The 14,128-nt window shown below is 39.5% G+C and overlaps 1 protein-coding gene across 3 annotated transcripts in view; it reads right to left on the bottom strand.

The window, feature by feature from the left end:
* Positions 1-14,128, bottom strand: part of drosha (drosha ribonuclease III) — a 216,738-nt gene that overhangs the window by 92,145 nt on the left and 110,465 nt on the right. For all 3 annotated transcript variants that reach the window (XM_041814120.1, XM_041814121.1, XM_041814119.1), the window contains exon 23: positions 5,100-5,170. In XM_041814120.1, coding sequence (XP_041670054.1) covers positions 5,100-5,170 — 71 coding nt within the window. The remainder of the gene's footprint in view (positions 1-5,099; positions 5,171-14,128) is intronic.

Raw genomic sequence — 14,128 nt, 5'->3', positions numbered from 1 at the left:
CTATTTCAATCCTTAGTCTGCATGACAAAAAACTTTCAAGCCAAGCTGTAAATAGCTCAACTTTGGTTTGAAGAACTTTATGAGGGGAATCTTGGTCACTTGCATCCAACAATGTCAGTGTTTTCTGCAGATAGAGGACACTTGGGCCAGCTTTTGGGTATATTGCTGGCTGCCTAAGAATAATTACTAAACTTTTTCTGTCTGTACATGATAGCCATCACGATTGCATGAGAGGATCAGAGGGTAAGAGAGAGAGGGAGGATAAATTCCCCTACTATTAATTCGATTGAGTTGTGGTGTCTCATGTTGCAAAAGATGCTTCTTTTGACATCATTTTGAACATTTTCTTGATTCCAGTTTTCTACACAGAGCTGTCCTGAACATGTAGTTTAGGATGATCATTGCATTAAAAACTATCATACACGGATCCCCTAATGTGATATAGGAAAATTGAGTCAAAGGTGTCATTTGAAGGTAATTTTATTTGAGCATCTTTGAAGTAGTGCTAATATTGTCAAAACAACTTAAATGCACTAAAAAGCTATAAAAATGAGGCAGAGTTTGACAAGACGCTGTGACAGACAAAGCTGCGAATGAGTTTGCAAGGAAAGTTTATAAATAGAGGAATAGGTTGTTTGCAAGGAAAGTTATTACTTTACAGCCTTAAATGGAAATTGAATCAGAAAATTTCTACATACGTTGAGTACAATCACTACACTTTACAAAAAAACTGATTATTTCCACAGTTTAACAGATTTACCTGGCGTGGAGGCGATCGATATCACAAATAACTCAGTCTTGCAGACCTCCTAGCATCTGCCGGACGAAGGGCAACAATAGTCTAGAGGAGTAAAGTACTGAGCTAAGAGGCTAGCTGAGCCCCTTTAACATAAAATAATCCTCATTTTGTCACCGACATGCTCATATCTGAAACAGTGATGTACTATCAGCTAAATCAACTTGTGCCATTCACGAATAACTCTGTTCTACTAAATGGCTCTTTAACGTGATCCACTGTAGCTAGCTCCTGTTTGAGTGCCAGTTTCCTTTCCTCCATCCTTTAGTACCAAATGAAGAGCTGATGGGAGCAAAGAAAAAACATATCTACTGAGTGGGAGCCAAATGGTCTGGACCTCTTAAAAGAGACTGATTCCCCATCACTACCAGCAACACTGGAGATTTGTAAGACTAACTTCAGCTCAGGACAAAGCAGGAAGGACTGGAGCTAAAACATGATTAAAGTGTACAGAACCAAACTGGTCTGCTTTGTGAAAACGGGCCATACATGAGTGTAGTGTGACACCGCACACGCAGGCTTTAGATGGATGCTTTTTAAATTCCTGTCTGTTGCTGCTTCTACATGAGTTTTTTATCTATTTATTTATTTTACTTTTGCCAAAATGTTCACTACTTCCAGGACACAAATATAGCTTTAGGATTAAGAATGTTTATATTTTTGCACTTTGAATGCTTGACATACTCATAAACAACACAAAACATGGCCTTTTAGGTAGTGTCTCCATGCAGAAATCCCTTCTTGCCCCCTGAAGGAAATTCCCTGCTGTGTGACATCATTTTAATGCTGTACTCCATTTGCATACTAGTAGTCGACCCTAACCTTGTCACTGTGTTTGGATGATCCATCCGAAATTTATCTTACAGCCCCTCCTAACTTTCTTCTCTCCTGCTACCATGAGTGATTCAATAAGCACAGCACTTCAGATCCTTTCAACAGTTCAGCTTCAGTAACAGCAGATTTCTGTTGTATTTACAGGAGTAAAGTGTGTAAAATGATGTTAGTTTCTTCATATTGGTGGTTGCAAAAAACATATTTCATGTTCTTTCTTTATAATTTTCACATTTGCTGACTGCATATTTCAGTGAGAGCGTCGGCAGCAATGTGTCTCATCCTCCGTCAGTTTCAAAAGATTTAGTACGGCTTTTTAGAATGAATTTTTGAAATGAGTATACTTGAAATTTTGCCTTTTAAAAAAAGTCCCCATCTGTTGAGCAGCTTCTAAAAGTCTGTTTTTATAAGGGAATCTCTGATCACACAAATAAAGACCTCCAGTTCACAACAACTCAATAACTTGGTAACGGCTGTCCATGTTCAAGGGCAGAGGATGACAGTAAAACAGAACCAAGGCTGTTTCTTCAGCCCTCCACATGGAAACAAACGCTCCACAGCTAGCACTAAAACACAATGACTGCCTACACGGTAGAAAAGACTCACATTGAATTTAGAGGGGAATCAAGGCCAAATGTTTTGCCAGTTTTAGAGGAGAAGACTACAGATAAAAGGAGAGTAACTCATGAATGATTTTTTGTCAGTACTTCTATAAAATATTTCAGCTAAACTCAACACACTCCCTTGTTTATTCTTTCAGGATTTTCGTGAAAGAGATGATCACCAATCAATGAGAACCTTTCAAACTTTTGCCAAGAGCTGCATAAGTTATTTAATTTTAGTTAAGATCCCATGTGTGTCCTTCCCGTGATCAAAGAAACATGACTGAGTTGAAAACCTATGTTTAGAATGCATGCCCAACATTATGTTGAATGTACAATTTATCTGGAGCAGTCGTGCCTTATTTTTGCTGTGCATTTCATGTCTTGATCATGAACTGTTACTGTTAAAATTGAAATGTTAGAAATTTACACCAAATACAGTAAGCTGGTTTAAAAGTCATTTGTCTAAAAGAAAGCAGTATGTCATTTACTACAGTAGTGTTTCAAATGTGAAAGAGCTGCAATGTGGTGTACCCCAAGGTAGCTGCTTGGGACCTTAAAGGGGACATACATTACCCCTTTACTACAAGTTTATATTGGTCTCGGAGGTCCCCAAAACATGCCTGTGAAGTTTGCTGCTGAAAAAAAAACACTCCAGTATTTGATTTTTGCATGTCTAAAAACCCCTCTGTTTCAGCCCTGCTCAGAATGAGCTGTTTCTGTGTCTGTTGCTTTAAATCTAACTGAGCTGTCTAACACCACCCTCTCAGGAAATGGATGTGGCTTAATGGGTGTGGCGCTCTTGATCCTCCTCTCAGCTGGCAGCTCAGAGGAGCATCAGGAGAGGAGGGCGGAACTTTCTTCCAAGAGGGGAGGTCAACCGAACCTGGGGGTGGGGCTAACTCCCCACACGACATCATGAGGGGAAAATCTGAGAACAGCTTGTTTCAGCACATATTTTCTGAAAGGTGGAAAAAGAGAGGGAGGGAGGGAATGAATTTTTCTGGAACTTGAGAGGATTGTAGAAAGGCCAGGGTTGAATATTTTTGTTAGAAAAGCCTGAAAAAGCGACTTTTGCATAATATAATAATAAGTGATTTTTCCCTTTAATTGTCTTTATTGTTGTACGATTCTTGTCATTTTTTCCCGTTTTATAGTCAGGTATTTAGGTGGCCAGTTGGCTTGGTGACTATATGATTAGAAAGTGGAAGCGCTGAGGAACATCAGCAACCAAGCCATGAATCGATAAACCACATAAAATCCCAGAGCAGCGTCTATGACTGCCACGTATGGTGTATAAAAGTCGACAGTGCTCTGCTAATTCCATAGCTGCAGAGTTCTGAACTGCCAGTGGAATTAATGTAAGCACAAAAACTGTGCAGTGGGAGCCTTGTGTATGAGTTTCCAAGGTCGAGCAGCTGCACGCAAGCCTCACATCACCAAGTCCAACACAAAGCATCAGATGGAGTTGTGTAAAGCACACCAACACTGTGGAGCAATGGGCATTTGTAATGTGGAGTGACCAATCACACTTCTCTGTTTGGTAGTCAATCTGGGTTTGGCGATTGCCGGGAGAACGTTACCAGCCTGACTGCACTGTGCCAACTCTGAAGTTTTGTAGTGGAAGGATAATGGTATGGGGCTGTTTTCAGGGTTTGAGCTAGGCCCCTTATCTTCAGGGAAGGACAATGTTAATACTTTAGCATATAAAGACATTCTGGACAATGCTATGCTTCCAAATGTGTGGTAGCAGTTTGGGGAAGGCCTTTTTCTTTTCCAATATGACTGTGCACCAGTGCACAAAGCAAGGACTATAAAGGCATGGTCTGATGAGTTCAGTGTGGAAGAACATGACTGGACCACACAGAGTCCTGACGTTTGCGAACCAGGCCTTCTCATTAAACACAACTACCTCATAAATGTTCTATAGAAGGAATGGGCACAAATTCCCACAGAAACACTCCAAATCTTGTGGAAAGCCTTCCAAAAAGAATGGAGGCTGTTAGAGCTGCAAAGGGGGGGGTAGTGACTCCACATTAAAGTACATGTATTTAAACACAATGCCATTAACGTCCCTGTTGGTGTAATGTTCAGGCAGCCTAACACTTTTGTCTATATAGTGTATGTTTCTCAGCTGGTCTGCAGGTTTAGTTACCAACCCAAATCTGATTAAACTAACAGATCTTTGTTAGTCCTGTAGTGTGTGGGAGTCACCAACTGAATCTCAGATAAAACCCCTCAATCTTCAATTAGAACAAAGCCTGCTGCTACATAGTAGACACGCTGAAAGTCTTTTAATTGATTCATAACATTCCTTGCCAAGATGAATGCAAATAATGATTCATTCATCTATTATTCATGCCTGCTGATCACACTCACACTCACAAACAATAGCAGGTGTCCTGCTTGAGACTGGCACGCTGCAACGTTCCACACCTCCAGTTCATTTTGCTTTGGCTTCATCCGAGATTTTATTTTCTCTCAGTCTTATTGTTTCATCTTGCATGTCAGCCTACACACAATAAGCACACATTCAAAAGTATTGCAGGGTAATGTGAGCTTATGTGAGATCTTGTGTTCTATTGCTGGCGAGGCCCCGGTATCGATGCAGTGTTTGGGACTTTGCCAAAACACGCTGAGTGTGGGTTTGAACGAATAAAAGAGACCAGATTGGTGAAAGCATTACAGTCATGTCTTCTGAAGATCCAAATAGGAAAATCTCGCCTGGAGTGTCTGCAGCTCATCTCTACGGCTGATGTGTAAATACGTAACAGAGTCGATTAAGGCAAATGAAACATGCATACACACATACTGTACTTTAAACTAAAGGTCCCAGAGGGGAGACGGTACAGTAGAGAAATTTGCGTTACCTCGCCGTTGAAAAGCAGTCGACCGAAGAGCTGCCGGGCCTCCTCCAAGCCTCCTTCCAAATACACAGCACCTAAAAAGAAAAGGATGAAGATAAAATCAATGTGATGAAATACAGCAAGAACTGTGGAGTATTTGACAGATTGATGTGAATACTTTCTATAAAACCTACAAAATCTGCAGTAAATCCATACCCAGATTCCACCCGTTCATATTCAAACTATGAAAAGCATGATGTGCATTGCTGGTGAAAAAAAATCTTGTAATTCTAAGGCAATTTCAGACTTCTCTCCTAATGGAAAACTTAAAATTAATTGAAGTCGGCAATGAGTTATAATTGCTTTATTAAAAGTAGGAGTGCATTTTTATTGCTTTTTTGGCAGTGAAATGACCTCGGGCTTCCTGTGCAGATCCACCTCCCCCTAGTTAGAGCTGAAGACAAGGAGAAGAGGGAGGAGGAGGAGAGGAAGGTATAGCTGTAACAGGACACAGAAACCAAGACTAGTCAAGGTCACATAAACATCAAACCTCTGTATTTAGATACTGAGCTTGTGTCAGCTTGTGGGTTTGAGAGCCTGCAAGTATTGTCATTACTGCATTGCCTTGCACATTTACTGGTTTAGGTCAGTATTGCTCAAACTTGTTTTTTTTTCTGGTGACCCACTTTTTAGGAGGTACAAGCCTCCATGATCCAATCCAAAACCTGGCATATCTATAAATCACTAGGCAGGTTAAATGTGCATAAATAGTGGTTTTTGAGCAATTAAATACTGTTTCTACACCATCATATCGTTTTAGGACAAGACAAGATGACATAAACAGTGTCTACAGAAATAAGCACCGCCTTGGATGTTTTACCCTTTTATTGATTTTATAAACCAGCCATGGTCAATATTATTTGGCATTTTTGACAAAAAAATTCAAATCAAAAATAAACTTTTACCATCTTTAAGTCAGGATTTAATAGATGCACCTTTGGCTGCAATCACAGCTCTGAGTCAGTGTGGATAGGTCTCAATCAGGCTTGCACATTTGGACACTGCAATTTAACTCCATTCTTCTTTGCAAAACTCTTCAAGCTCTGTCTGGTTGCACAGAGATCTGGCATGAACAGCCCTTTTCAAGTCCAACCACAAATTCTCTATTAAACTAAGGTCTGGGTTTTGACTTAGCCAATCCAAAACATTCCCCTTGTTGTCTTTAAACTATTTCTGTGTAGCTTTTGCTATATACTTTGGGTCACTGTTCATTGACCTTCTAAAATAAATCTGGAAAAACCTTCCAGGGCTGGCTGCTGAGAAGCATCTCCACAGCATAATGCTACCACAACCACACTTCACAGTGAGGATGGTGTGTTTGTGGTGATGCTCAGTGTTTTGGGTCCTCCAAACACAGCGTCTTGTCTGATGGCCAAAAAAACACAGTTTTGGTCTCATCAGACCAAAGAACATTTTTTTCACGTGGCCATGGAGTCTCCCTCATGCCTTTTGGTGAACTCTAGTCCAGATTTAATCTGAGTTTTCTTCAACAGTGGCTTTCTCTTTGCCACTCTCCCACAAAGGTTTGTATGTAGAGTCTCTCTCGTCTTAGTTCCTAAAACTTGAAACTCCTTCAGAGTAGCCATAGGTGTCTTGGTGGCCTCTCTCAATAGTTTCCGTCTTGCAGGTTCACTCAGTTTGTGAGGACGGTCTGATCTAGGCAGATTTACACATGTCCCAAATTCCTTCCATTTCTTGATTATGGATTTAACTGAACTCCAGGGAATGTTCAATGCTCTGGAAAATTTTATGTATCCATCCTTTGACTTGTACTTTTCCTTTACCTTTCCTTCAAGTTGCTTGTAGTGTTCTTTTGTCTTCATGGTGTGATGTTAGCCAGGAATATTGATTAACTGGACCTTCCAGACACAAGTTCCAGACACAGGGGGTGAATATTCATGCAATCACTTATTTTACTGTACATAATTTGTACTGAATTGACATAACTGTAGAAATCTGTTTTCACTTTTCTTTCTTTATTTTTTACAGTTCAAGCACAACTAATAACCCTTGCTTACAAGACTATCACTTGTTGTTTTATTCAAGACTGGGATCATGGGTCCAGATGCAAAGCACAGAAACAAGGTAGGCCGCAAGTAGGTCTGTGTACAATGTATTGTTTATCATTAGGAAGTAGCCAGGTACTTGTTCATAAGGTAATGCAAGTAAAAAGCTCCAAATTTGCTGTAGCTGTCCTAGTCTCATGCATCACTGAGAATAGAAAAACCCATACAAGCCCACCTGAAGACTTCAGTATTTCCAACCTATCTATGCACAGCGTGAGCAAAGTATAATGTCTTCTTTGTCACTCGCCTACACGCTCGGCCACAACCTATCCCTGCAGATGTCCACACAATACAGAAATTGAGGTGGATCCAACTTGGATTGTGAAGGAAATAAACACATTTATAGAAGTTTCACATCCATCAACTCGCAGAGAAAAAGACAAGGGACAAAGACAGGAATGCGAAAGAGGATTGGTACCAAATTGCAGAGCGCTGCTGTCACAGCCAGCACAAAACACAAGACAAGTATCCTAAATTTCTTTCTCAGAGGGAAAAATATTCAGCATCTCAGGCTCATTCAACTCCTCTGCACAAGTCAACTGTCCTTTGTGTGTGTTTTGTTGTTTTGCTCTTAAAACTGTTTCATCTGAAATCAGTGGAACTATCATGGTGCCTTTAAGCTGCGTACAACTTCGAACCATCACACTTAGGATGGCTCATTCAATTTAGAAAGCAATAACCACCTGGCAAATTGGGTATACAATCGTGCAGCGGTTTTTATTATGTGCATAAATGAGCCGGCGGAAATGGGGCGCAGTGCGGCTGCAGGTCTAAATGCGCAAACTGCTTTCATGGATGACATCAAAAACATATGAGGGATTCATCATCTGGGGGAGGGAAACTGCTTTCAGATGGCTAACAGGCCATTTACACACATACACAAACGCAGTGGAGATGCAGCCTACATAACCCAAACCATAAAAAATACAAACAAAGCACCTAGCACAAAGACAAACACAAATGCACAGTCACTCAGTCACTTTGAAACAGAGTAGGAAATTACTAACAGCCATTACCCAAATGTTTCGGAAAATTTGATTAAGCCTGACAACTCTGTCTCGCCCCAGCAGTTGCTGCAGCAAGAAGCAGGCTCTCATTCATCTGGAGGACCTATATTAATGTAAAAACCCAACTGAGTGTTAAAACAATGAAAGCAGCAAGTGAATTCTGAAGGTAACTGGTTCCATATGATATTGGATTTTTAAGAATGATACCTACAGTTATTTTACAGGGAAAGAAATCGAGCGATTACAGATATGGCAAACCAAATATCCATTTAGAGGTGGGTGATACAACCTAAATTCTGCATAATCCATAATGTGGTATTGTGTGTTTTAATGCATGCACAGCCTGTGTTATACTACTGTCACAGTGCATAAGACCACAGAAGGATGCTTTCAGAAGTCACTCTTTTTCCAGTTCTCAGTAGGTTGTAGCTTGTAAATGGATATTTGAAGTTGAATTTCTCCCCTTCTGAGCTCTGCTGAGGCACATTTATGCTCACTTTATGAACAGAAATTGATCCCTACATTTTATTTTATTTTCTGACATACTCGTCTTTTTGAATATTGGTCGCTAACTGTCTTGGATACATCGTTAATTGTGTCGCAATACTGCAGCATTTGTCATTTATGACTCTCATAACCAGGCTCTACGTTTGAGGATGAGCTGTGATGCTGCAGTCGGGCTACAATCTGGCTGAATTTGTGTAGTCTGAGTTGGCCTTGAGACTAATTCATTAGTGGGATTTATAGTCCATATTTTACAGTATATCCTATGGAGGGCAGCACAGAAGGGGGGATAAAGGGGAGAGCTTTCTGGGGCTCCCTTGAGGGAAAAATAATTAAATTGTTGTGAAAGAGGCCAAAAAAGTGGAAATCAGCCAAAAAAAAAAGGGTTAAAAGTGGCAAAAAATAGTGGAAAAAATGTGGTGAACAGTGGTTACAGAGTGGCCAAAAATGGGTGAGTAGTGGCAAAAATAATTTAAAACAAGCAGATAGGACACAAGTGGCAAAAATTGGTGAAGAAAGACTAAAAAGGGTCAAAAAAGGGCAGCAAATGGTAAAAAGTGGGAAAAGAAAGGGGCATAATTGGTTGAAGGTTTCAAAATAGGGCAAAAAGTGGCAATAATGGGTTACAGGGACAAAAATGGGCAAAAGGCAACAAAAATGTGTGAAAGGTGGCAAAAATTTGGTGAAAAAAATTGCTAAGTCAAGTGACAATAGAGTGGCAAAATGGGTAAAAAGGTGGAAAAGGAGGATAAACGTGGCAAAAAAACCAAAACAAAAATGGGTTAAGAAAGGCAAAAAATGGTCAAAAATGGTGAAAAGTGGTTTAAAAGAGACAAAAATGGGTTAAAGAGTGGCAAATATGGATTGCACAAGCAAAATGAGTGGCTACAGTAAAGCAAAGGCATTAAAAAGTGGCACAAATAGGTTAAAAATGTCAACAGGTGTATCAAGGGGTAAAAATTCTTTAAAAGAGGCAGAAATGGGTCAAATGTGAAAAAAGACACACTTTTCAGCTCTAAAAAGGACCTGTTAGCCAAGATGCTAGCACCAATGCTACTGAGCCAACAAACATGCATGGCCATCAATAAATCAAAACTGGGGAGGGCCCATTCACAGGGTTTTTCAGGGGTCCAGGAAACTCTGAGGCTTGATCCCATGAGATAAATTTCTTTAAACAGCCTCGTGGAAAAAAAATTAACATGCAAAATCCATTTAAAAAAAAGCTATCTCATTCATCTAGAATGCACATTAAAGACCACTAAATTACTAATCTGTGAATTTTTCACTCAAAACAAAGTATTTGTCTCTGATATCTGATGATGGTCAGGCCCTTCTAAAAGTATTTTCTTGCAAATTGTATGACCTTCCTAAATCAGGGCTTTATACCCCTTAAAATCAACATCAATAATCTAAACCCCAGTTTAAGTCCACAAACACAGTGGGTCACTAAACCCGTTACAGATGTCTATCAGTAAGACAGGCATGACAGCGGGAGCGTCTAACTGAGGCTGACCGCAGGAGGCTCCAGAGAGGGGGAGCGGTTCTTCTCAGGATGTTTTCCACTAAGCATCAGCACTGAGATTTGTGGTTTTACCATAATGGAGACCTCAGTTCTTGGTTCTGCTACGTAGCAGATGTTTCCTCTGGAGACCAGCTGTGGGAGGATGAGAGCCGCCTCCTAGGACCAAGTTCTGAACGTCTTTCAACTATCACTCGTAACGCATTCATGTGTTTGAACACTGAGGCTAAGACAGTGTGGGTGGGGCCGGGAGGCACTTTTCTTCATGTTTTGATGACACAGCAGATTCAAAAAGTTCTTCAAATGGAGGCCTCAAAGTCATTGAAACTCAAAGTTTTTGCTTCTTATTAGATTTTCAAAACTTCTTCCAAAGGGAGAAGGAGAAGGTGGGAGGTAAGCAGAGGGAGGAAAGGAAAGGAAAACCAGGAAAGCCTCAAGAGATTTATACAGGTGTTCAAAACCTCAAAGCATCTTTGGTGTCAATCAAAGGCCCGGTGGATGAAGAAACCAAGAAATAGGAGTTAATTCTAGATAGAACGCTCCTGACAAGGCAGCTGTCCATGCAAAAAGTGTGCCCCAAAGCGATTCAATCAATCGTACAACTTCTGCAGTCATTAAACAGAAATGTGCGCTCTACATTTTGCTCCATCAGCCTCCATCTGAAGTAGCAGCAAATGCTCTGAATACAGACTGCCCACAAAGATGCCCAGCTAACTCAGCCAGAAATTCCATGCAAGCTTTTCTACGCAGTTCACCTTGCAGCTCATCAAGCATTCAAGCAATAACTCTACAGACTTAAAGTCTAAGAGGTGATGTGATGTTGACCCCGCCAAAGAGGAGAGATCAAATACAGGAGGCTTTAAAGAGGGCTGCCTGGAAAAGATCATATAACACGTGTAGGACTGAAACTCCAAAGTATTGTATTGAATCAAAATTTAGTCTAAAAAGGAACATTTAAATATGTCATGTCAGTAACAGTAATAGTTCTGAGCATTAAATTCTCAATATGGATGCACTAAAATCATGCATTCTTTTAACCATTTAGACCTGAGGTTGCCTTAAAAAGCAACTTCTAAATCCTAAGTATTGTTTAAACAGCCTAAGCTGTATATAATTGTTGAACTCATTGTCTAAAATATCACTGCAGTCACCTCGAGGCCGGCCCACAGCTACCCCTGAAAAACCCGACAAACAGGCCCCTTCCCAGTTGTGATTCATTGATGATATCAGTGCATGTGTGTTGGATCGGTAGCTGGTAATAACATCCTGGCTACAGTTACATCAGTTCGGAGCTGAAAAGTGTTCTAAGCTGTTACTGGGTTCTGATGTACAAATTATATTATTCCACTTATAGTCCCATTTTCATCACTATTTTCTGCCCATTTTTGCCACTTTTTAACACATTTTCTTGCAGCTTTTTGCATTTTTTTTGCCTCTTTAACTCCCTAAATGCCACTTTTGGACCCATTTTTGCCATCGATTGCCTATTTTAGCTACTTTTTAACTGTTTTTCACTATTTATTCCCGCGATTTTTCCCTTTTTGACTTTTGTTTATTATTCTTTCACCATTTTTAACTGCTTTTCACATTTCTTTCACACCCATCTTGACTTTTTAATTGGATTTTGCCATTTTTGCCACTGTTATACTACTTATGTCTCTTCTAACTATTTTTTGCTACTTTTTTCATGACTTTTCACCATTTTTCCCCTTTTTGCATTTTTATTGATATTATCTTAACACCTTTTACCCGTTTTTGGCACTTAAACCTGCTTTCACAATTTTTCCCACTTATTTTTCCCACTTCTTTGCCTTTTCTTGCCACTCTTGCCTTTGTTATATGACTTATATCTCTTTTAACCCATTTTGTGCCACTTTTTAACTTCCTTTCACCATTTTTCCCCATCTATTTTTGCCTCTTAGCCTATTTTTTGCCACTGTTACCCCCTTTCTGTCTCTTTTTACCAATTTTTGCCACTTTCAACTAATATTTTTGCTACTTAACTGCTTTGCACATTTCCAGTTGCTCATTTTTGCCTTTCTTAGTCTATTTTTGCCACTTTTTGCCCAATTTTTGCAGATTTTTGTGCTTGAGAAAGGCAGAACTTGTTAAAAGTGTCTAAGAAGGTGATTGCATGAATGTTCTTCCTGTCACATTCATGAGAGTTCAATCAGAGCTACAAGACAAAATGAGGTAGTAGATGTGCAGCTCCAGTGCCAACCTGAGCTACATGGGCTTGCACTGCCGTACAGTTTGAACAGTGAAGCTTGTCGGTGGCTAAAATTCATACTGAAGGCTATCGGGAGACATGTAGATGCTTTCTGTGTGGCTCCTTGCTCTTGTATTACTAAAGAAATGTGGTCATGGTCTGATTAAACTGCTTATATTCTACAGCTACATTGAAGCTTATCGTTTCTATGGCGGTAGCCGTTGTATACATCGATTTACACTAAAACCCGGCCTCACCTGTAAGGCTAGCAAACTCATGCAAAAGCAGGTCAGCAGAAGAGTGAAAACATCTTTTCTATCATGAAATGCTTTCAGTGTGGCTCTTTGCTCTTTCTTAAATAAAGAAATATGGTCCAGATCTGATAAAACTGTTGCTATACTATCACTACATCCAAGGTAATTACTACACTGGAGGCAGCTATGGCTATCAGCTCACAGTAAAACTTAACCCTGCTCATAGCTACTGTCTTGTTCTTCTCAACTGACACTGACTGGTCCAAAATCAAATGAATAGACAAACTTTCTGTAATTTTAGTTTGAACAACAGGATCCCCAAGGTCACCAAAGGATTTGTATACTCTAATAACGATCATCCAGGTGATGGGTACCATTTTTTTGTTTGAGTGTAAGAATGTGAGCATAATGAGTCATAGAGTAAGGTATATACCAAAATATTATCTAACCATCCTCCATTTAAAAACATTTTGCAGTTGCAATAGAAACCAAAATTTGTTTGTTAACTTGGTTCTTTTTGAAGAATACTCTTTAATTATTTAAGTAATACTTATTATACTTCATACACACCATATGCTATATTTTTTATATGCATTGTATGTCCTGTTTGTACACTATACTATGTGATCATGGTCTGAGTCACAGAAATCAACCAAAATAAATAAAAATAGAAACAAACCATTGGAGCTTTGCAAGATGGATTTGCCTGATGACAGTCTGGCAAATCCATCTGTTTTAAAAAGTAAATGAATGTTTGCACCTATGGGATTTTGTCGCTTTTACAGATAAACTTAAAGACTATGAGTCTAGTTTGAAAAAAATCTTGTTTTCCCCATTTATCACAGTTCTATGGAACAAAAAGTTATTGGGATTCTATAAATATTTGCTTTGGATCAAACTGAACCAAATTGAAACGTTCTGTGTTTAAAGGAATTGAGTGAATCAAATTGAAGCCTAATCCTTCTAATGAGAAGAAGAGATTCATATCCGTAGAAAATGTGTTCAATCCTGCAATCCTCATAAATATTCATCAAATGGAGTAAATATGATGGCGTCTCTTCTGAAAAAACTAAAAGTGGAGGTAAAATAGCAAAAATGGGCTATAATTCTACAGTGGTTAATGAATCTGAGTATTTTCTTTGACTTCTAGCCTTAAAAGTCTGCAAAACCTCACAGAGTTCGACCTTCATTTGATCAATTACAAACTTTAAACAGCTCAGAGAGAACCCAGAACTAACTCGAACAAAGTTTTCATGCAGTACTTTGAGGAGAATATCAGTCATGGCCTGAGAAGGGCAGCTACTAATGAATCTCCACATCTGTCATGAGTCTAATTCAGACAGCCGTGCAGACTGTACAGTGTTATGTTTAGGAATAGAATTCCAATGTCTGTGGGCTTTCAGTGACCAATAAAAACCCAGAGTCAGGGGCATA

This window comes from Cheilinus undulatus, linkage group 19 (genome assembly GCF_018320785.1).
Source record: "Cheilinus undulatus linkage group 19, ASM1832078v1, whole genome shotgun sequence".
NCBI lineage: Eukaryota > Metazoa > Chordata > Actinopteri > Labriformes > Labridae > Cheilinus > Cheilinus undulatus.
The sequence above is the reverse complement of the archived record's forward strand: the minus strand, read 5'-3'. Positions and strand labels throughout refer to the sequence as shown.